Source organism: Nannospalax galili, unplaced genomic scaffold, assembly GCF_000622305.1.
Source record: "Nannospalax galili isolate Female #2095 unplaced genomic scaffold, S.galili_v1.0 scaffold39, whole genome shotgun sequence".
NCBI lineage: Eukaryota > Metazoa > Chordata > Mammalia > Rodentia > Spalacidae > Nannospalax > Nannospalax galili.
Window position 1 is genome coordinate 178,070 of NW_008346683.1, and position 7,419 is coordinate 185,488.

General features: G+C 45.5%; 1 protein-coding gene across 2 annotated transcripts in view; it reads left to right on the plus strand.

The window, feature by feature from the left end:
- The first annotated feature begins 910 nt into the window (after window positions 1-910).
- The window catches only part of LOC103742099 (apolipoprotein L3), an 18,402-nt gene continuing 11,893 nt past the window's right edge, over window positions 911-7,419 (plus strand). The window contains exons 1-2 of one of the 2 annotated variants that reach the window (XM_008843073.1): window positions 911-960; window positions 3,934-4,020. In XM_008843073.1, the coding sequence (XP_008841295.1) occupies window positions 3,990-4,020 (31 nt within the window). In that variant the 5' untranslated portion in view covers window positions 911-960; window positions 3,934-3,989. Of the gene's footprint in view, window positions 961-3,851; window positions 4,021-7,419 lie in introns of those variants that run through there. The other variant, XM_017800608.1, reaches the window with a different exon arrangement.

A 7,419-nucleotide genomic window follows, 5' to 3' on the forward strand; every position in this document is an offset into this window, starting at 1 on the left:
TTCCAAGAGGTAACCCAGCTTTTACCTGTCCTATAGCTACCAGAGTGGCTGTTTCTTCTAAAACTCCCTTCCACTCTTACACATTTTCTTCTTTTTTATATATATTTTATTTATTATATGTGTATGAGTACAATGCCTGTTTGTAGGTGGGTGCACCAATGACGTGCAAGGCCCACGGAGGTCAGAGGAGGCTGTTGGATCCCTTGGAACTGGAGTTATGGATGGTTATTAGTCACCATGTGGGTGCTGGGAATCGAACCCCAATCCTCTGCAAGAACAGCTAGTGCTCTTAACCTCTGAGCCATCTCTCTGGCCCCATATTATACATTTTCTTTATTCTTTCTTTCTTTCTTTCTTTAGTTTTTCCATTTACTGAAACATTGACAGTCCTTTATCAGCCTTATTATGCAAGGGTGTTTGTGCAAGATGCCAGTTCTAAGAATGATTCATCAGTTACTGATGGGATTGACCACCTGTTAACCAGCCTATCAGCTGCAGCACCAGCTGCATCTTCCAATGAGAGAACATCCTTGAAACCATGCCCATGACTAGAAAGTCACCAAATTAGCCCATCCCATAAGTGCACGCACCCTGGTCCCCTCTCACAGCTGTTCCCTTTCTCTTCTTGAACCCAAGCTCCAATTCAACACTTGCCTCTCATCTCCCATTCCTGACTCTATTTCAGTTCAATCACACTCATGCCAAACATACCATCTTTGGTATCAGCTCCCCTAAGTGGGTTAGTAAGGAGGGTGAGACGGAGGTTGGCATTCAGAAAGGACCGTGTTTGGTGTGTTGTTTTGGTCATGAGTAGCTCAGAAGTTGGGACTGTTACTTTCCATTTCAAGACCTCGGTATATATAACCCAGAGGATGCATGTGTTGTGAGTCTGATGCACAGCTAGTGAGAGGAGCCACTTGCTAAGGACTGCGGGGTCCTGTCCAAGGAGAAGCTTCCTTGGTAAGTTGAAGACTTACGTCTATTTCTTATCCTCATAGCAAATCTGAAAGAGGTCACAGGTATGGCAGCAGCAGAACTGGACTTGCAGCCAGGTTAGGTCTGACTGCTCCTCTCTCTCTCCTAAGTGCAAAGAGGGTATGGAGAGCCCCTCAGATATGATCACCAAGCTGCCTGGGGCACTGGGCAGGGGGGTGGGTCAGCTTAGGTTCTAGTATGCCTGAGACATGGCCAGAGGACTTCAAAGGGAAAGTGACTTTTCTTGGTGTTCAAAGCCTTGGGATGTGGATAAAAAAAAGAGAGAGAGAAGGCATTCAGAAGACCCAGACCCACCATCCTTATAGAGTGGATACCCAAAGTTAGTCCAGAGCTGTTGCTGTTGAGGCTGAATAGGTACAAAGTTTGGTTTTTCAGATACAAGTGTCTTAGAGGATTCTAGACAAAACTTTCTCAGCAGTGTGGGGAAACAGGCCACAGAGACAGTGACTGTCCATCCTAGAAAAGAGGCTGAGAAGGTAGAGTGTAGGCCTGTGCCCCACTCCCTTGTCCTCACCTGGTTTCTGCCAGCCTGTGGGGAACGGAGGAAGAAGCACAGGCCGTGCTGTGTTTCTGGTAGAGAAGGGGTACAGACACGGGGACTGAGAGGGACAGGTTGCAAAACTATGTCCATGGGACCATCCCAACTCTAATCATGAGATCAAAAGGCAGACAGACCTCTGTATTTGAAGAAGAGATGATCCCACAGACTTTGGAGTTGTTAAAATCATACTTGTGCTTCTATCTGAGTCAGAGGGCCAGTGTTGACTGCCTCTGTGCTCCCCAAGTGCTCTGTGATATCAGTTTCTCCTTGAGTCTCTTTTTTCCTGTCCTGCCCAGTAGGCCACTGCCCACCTCTTGGTGAGATGGGAGGTGGTACACTGGGAGGAAGAGGACAGTGGGTCCTGGGAAGACAGGTGCCACAGGGCCCATAGGAAAGTAAAGCAATGGAAATATCACATGGTAGGTTAGGTAGGGAAGAAATTCTGGTGATGGCATGGCCCCTGGAACCAGGGCACTTCTCATAGTCAGGGAGATGGAGAGGCCTCTAAGATCCATGGGGTGGAGGTGGGGGTTCAAGGAAGCAGGATCTTCACTAGGCAGGATGGCTGTGCTGGCTGAAAGGTTTGAATTTGATCCTGGGAGGTCATTAAAGATTGTTGAAGGGAGCAAGCTGTCTTAACTTCTTCTTTCCCTCCACCCAAAGCCTTGCAGTCACTGTCTGGGTGAGGTCTTGCTAACCTCTGCTGTCCTGCATGTGGACAGCTCAGGCCTCAGCTAATGAAGGGAGGAGCCCTATCTGAGACTTGCCGCTGGCTGGGAGCAGGACCCAGTATCTGCCATCTCAGCTTCCCCCCAGCAACCTTTCTGGGAACTAAGCTTCAAAAGGTCATCCAAGGAGACTCCCTGTTTGCCAGTCCGGCAGGAGGAAGCACTATCCCACACCAGCCCCAGCTGAGGCCCAAGAAAATGTCAGAGCAGGACAAAGGGTAGGAAGGAAGGATGAGACCAGGGTGCCGACGCTCAGACCAGCGTGTGGGACCCCAGGACCCCGGCTCCCTCTTACTGTTTGTCACAGAAGAGTTGTCTTGGTGTCTATCCACTTTGAAGTGATGACACCAGAAACAAACTTTTTATTGTGGTTAAGTAGTTACCAACTAGGAGAAGTTATTTCTTTTTCATTTAAATGGTTTTTAAAATCAAAGTAATAAGTGTGTCTAAGAAAAACTAATTAGTACAGAGGGTTGTACCTACACACTTTTCCAGTAAAAAAAATGCTTTGAATTTTTAAGTTTTTCATTAAGAAATTAGTGAATATATATATATATATGTATTTTTTAATGCTCAGGATATGTTAATATATCTAGTGTTCCAACACTGGGACACTGGGAATAGATGAGAGTGTTTGCCCTGTAAATAAGTTCGCCTTCTAATGTAAGATGAGTATGTAACTCCATTGAGCTCAAAGTCCTTATCTGGAAGGCTCAGAGTGATTTTCTCCCAGGGTCACAGTGAGAATGGCAGGTGAGCCAGGGCCAAAGAGCCCTTGGGATGCTGCCTGGTACAGAACAGATAGGCAGTCAGTGTTAGGTCTTAGGCTTTCTTTCTCTTGATTTTGAATGCACATATCATTGATTTATTTTCTTAGGGCAAATACATATGTCACTTACATTTGCTCTCAGTGGGCTCTTCCCATCCTCTTCTAATACCCTTGATCCACCAGCTCTATATTCTTTATTAGAAACTTTGTGGCTGCAATTCATTTCCTAACAATGAAGACGAGAACCTGGTACAGAGTACAAGGCTTTAAATGTTGAAGGACGAGAGTCATTCACAATACACACACACAGGAGCCAATACTGTTGTATTTCTAAGTGGAGCTTAGTCATCTAAGAGGAGAGAAGTGGATCAAAATGACTTGGATTCAAGTCCTGGCTCTAAGGTATTGAAAAAACATGGATACCTGATATGACCTTTGTGATTGATCCTGTTGCTTTAGCATAGGGGTCAGACAGGTCCTCATCTCATGGATGTGGTCTCCATGTAAGGAGCCCAATGCATCATAGACACTTGAAAAATATTATCATCAGTTCATACATTCACACATCCTCAGCTTCCAGAACATTTCTTACCATCTTTCCTTTGCCTCCAGACTCAATGTTTTCTTCTATGGTCATGTCCGTAGCTGATTACTTTCTCCTTGAACACTAACAGGAGCGGAATCCTCTGCCTTGGCAGGGGTGACGGCTGAGGGTGGTGGAACCAGATGACTGACTTCTTTAAATAGCAGTGACAGAATCAGGGGAAGAGAAGTACTTTGAGTCCCTTTAGTCCTTGGCAGGCACAGTGGAGGGATCTGCAGCACAGCAGCTCCCTGCCCACCCATCTCCCGTGCAGCTGTCCCCACTCCATCCCACAGTATGTGTTCTCCTTCTACAGCCTGGACTCCCAGCAAGCTGGAAGGGAAACCTCTCAGAGACCCTGTGTTTGGCACCATGGACAAAGCAGCCTGCACAGCCTCCCCAGGTAATCATTTTTAAAAATATTTTACTTTTTATTTTTATTTTATGTGTATGTGTGTATTGCCAGCATGTAGATAAGTGCACCCGTGTCATGCAATGCCCATGGAAGACAGAAGAGGCTGTCAGATCTCCTGGAACTGGAGTTACAGACAGTTGTTAGCTGCCATGTGAGTGCTGGGATTAGAACCCGGGTCTTCTTCAAGAACAACCAGTGTTCTTAACTGCTGAGCCATCTCTCCAGACCCACAGCATGTAATCTTGATCCTCTTCTCTGCCTGCTTCCTGCTCATGGCACCCGGGTCTTCTTCAAGAACAACCAGTGTTCTTAACTGCTGAGCCATCTCTCCAGACCCACAGCATGTAATCTTGATCCTCTTCTCTGCCTGCTTCCTGCTCATGGCCTAGAACCACATGGGCCTCCACACTAAGTGCTGCTGAGGAGTTGAGATGGGAGGCTGAGAACCTAAAGGGGAAGAAAGAGGATCTCTCTTTCCTGGGTCTGTGAGGCTCCCCTCCTTGGCTCTGTCCTGCAAGTCATCCCCAGAGATCATCTCCTCTCTGCCCAGTCTCTTCACGTGGAGCCAGGACAGTCTAGGAAGTAGAGGGCACCAGGGGAGGTGTATGCAGGAGAAAGGAAGGCAACCAGAGGTGGGAGGAATAGGGAAGACTTAAGGAAGACCTCCACCTGGAAGAGTCTTCTGCCTTCTCACCTGTGCTTCCCCTTCAGCTGATTCCAGGGCATTCTTCCTTAGGAAGCTGCCCCACCATCCCAGCTCAAGGCCCAAGCTTCTCTAATTGGCTCAGCAGAAGGAATGACTTACTGTGCCTCTGAACTGTGAGACTTTTGCCCACTGCGATCTCTGTGACCTGGAAGACCTCACCTCAGCAGTTCGATGAGAAAAATGTTTCTCCATGTAGTCTTTGAGGATTCAAATAACGTGTACATGGCCAGGCCAGAGCCTGGTGCACAGAAAATCCTTCCTGGTTGTCTCTTCTCCCTAGACTCCACTAACGCCAAGTGAATCCCATCTCCACCACACACTGTGTTAGAGAACATGTCCTGCACCATGCAGGATCAGCACTTGCTTACCCAGTGTGCCCACCTCAGGCAAGGCCTCACTCTACTTCTCTCAAGTAAAAAAAAAAGAAAGAAAAGTCTAAAGTTAAAACAGGTACCCAGAAATTTCCTCCAGCCAAAAACAGCCTTGCACCCAGAAAAAAACCCTTCACCCAGAAACTATACTCCACCTCGAAACTGGCCTCTACCGAGAAACAACAGCCCAATGTATACCAGACCCCTAACTCCTGTTTTCTCAGACCTCTGTCCTTTACTCCTTCAGTTGCTATGACAGTCAAGTCTGCTGTTTGGCCCTCAGGGGTGGAGCACAGCAGTCATACTGAAGAATACAGGGGAGAGCAAAAACGCCACTGAGAAGCCAACTCAGTCAGGAGAGCTGCCTTTAAGGAAATAACATTTGATGGTCTGTAGGAACACCTGTTCTTTGTGGAAATATAAGTTAGCCTGGCCACTGTAGAAACCAGTGTAGAGATTCCTCAAAAAATCTAAAAGTTGAACTATCATATGATCAAGTTATATCACTCATGTGTATTTATCCAAAGGACTCTAAGTTCTTGTACTAGAGCGGTACCTGTATATTGTGTTTTTTGCAGCACTATTCGCAATAGCCAAGAAATCAGCCTTCACACACATCAACATGTGAATGGATTTTAAAAAGTCATATATATAACTGAATTTTATTCATCCATGAAGATGACTAAAATTATGTCAATTTTAGGAATATGGATGGAACTGGAGATCATCATGCTAAGAAAAATAAGTCAGACTTTGACAAATATTGAATGTTTTCTTTCATAGATGAAACCTAGACTACACACACGCACACGCACACGCACATGCACACAGGACATGAAAGTCAAACAGAATATTTAAGAAGAACAGGACTAGTGGGAGGAGAGGGTAATGGTATATGATAAATGAGTGAAAAGGGCATTTTGAAACTCATCACCTTGTCCATTGAATATACACTAATAAATTTTGAAAAAGAAACACAGAAAAAGATAAGGGAGGGGAGTAAGATTAGAGGCCAGGATTTCCCAGCAGTCCTTGGGATCCTTGGGGGATATGGATTCCTCAGAGGAAATGCTCTCTCTTTAATAAATGGGGCAGGCAGGGTTCTTAGATGCCAGTGTTGTACCAGGCCCCGATATATAGAGAGACCACAGATCAAAGTAGAGGGTGCCCACCCCACTCTCCCCACTGCCTGTCTCAGAGCATCCATCACTGGCAGGATTAGTCCTGGAAGTTAAACTGAGAAGCGTGGTATTTGAAATATTGCTCTCAAATTTAAGAACCTCCCCAACAGATGCACTATAGCGTACAGAAATCACAGGGTCTTGAAACATGCGTCTTCAAGATAATGTCAGAAAACAGATTGGCAAGTCGGCCTTGAGTTCAGACCCTGAGCTTTCTGCTTCCTGATTCAGCTGTCACTTCCGTCTGAGCCTCACCTCCTCCTCTGAAATAAGAATATTATTGCCCTTGTGTGGACACACTAGGAAAGGCATCTTACTCCACCAGCTTCACACACATAAATATGCTGTCCTCGGTCCTTTCTCTGTAATACCTAACTTCCACATCCCAGGAAACTACACACTTTTTAAGCAAATCACTTGGACAGGAGCCTGACCGCTGCTGGCCTGAGAATATTTATTTGCTGCTTGTAGACCTCATACCGTGTTAATGTTCGGTTGTTTCACCTAGCCATGAGTGAGTGCATTTGCTACTGGATCGGCAAATAAAAAAGCACTGTGTCCTGTTTGCCTTTTCTGTGCTTTCCTTTCCTTCCCCTGGCTTCCTCCTCCAACTCCACCTCTCCCAGTCAAGGTCTTACTATGCAGTCCAAGCTTACCTCAAACTCTCAGTCCTCCAGCCTCAGGGATTATGGACCTGGACCTCATCTCAGAATACCCTTTGTCAAAAACTAGAAACTGTAATTAGTTGAATAACTCGACCAACTAGTAGAGAGCAAGTCTTAAATATTCTTAAACAAAAAAATGATAAATATTTGACCTAATAACATATCAATTACCCTGAAATATCACATGGTAGTCTATGAATACAAACAATTGCTATAGGTCAATTAAAGTAGAAAATTCAAAACTCACTTAAAAATATTTTTTAAAGCCAGATGTGGTAGTACACACCTTCAATCCTAACACTCAGGAGGCAGAGGCAGGCAGACCTCTGTGAGATCAAAGCCAACCTGGTCTACAAAGCAACCTGGTCTGGCCAGCTGGGGCTACAGGGAGACCCTGTCTCAAAAAGACCAAATATTCACAGTAAAAGTGAATATTTATTTATTTATTGCAGTGTGAGCAAAGA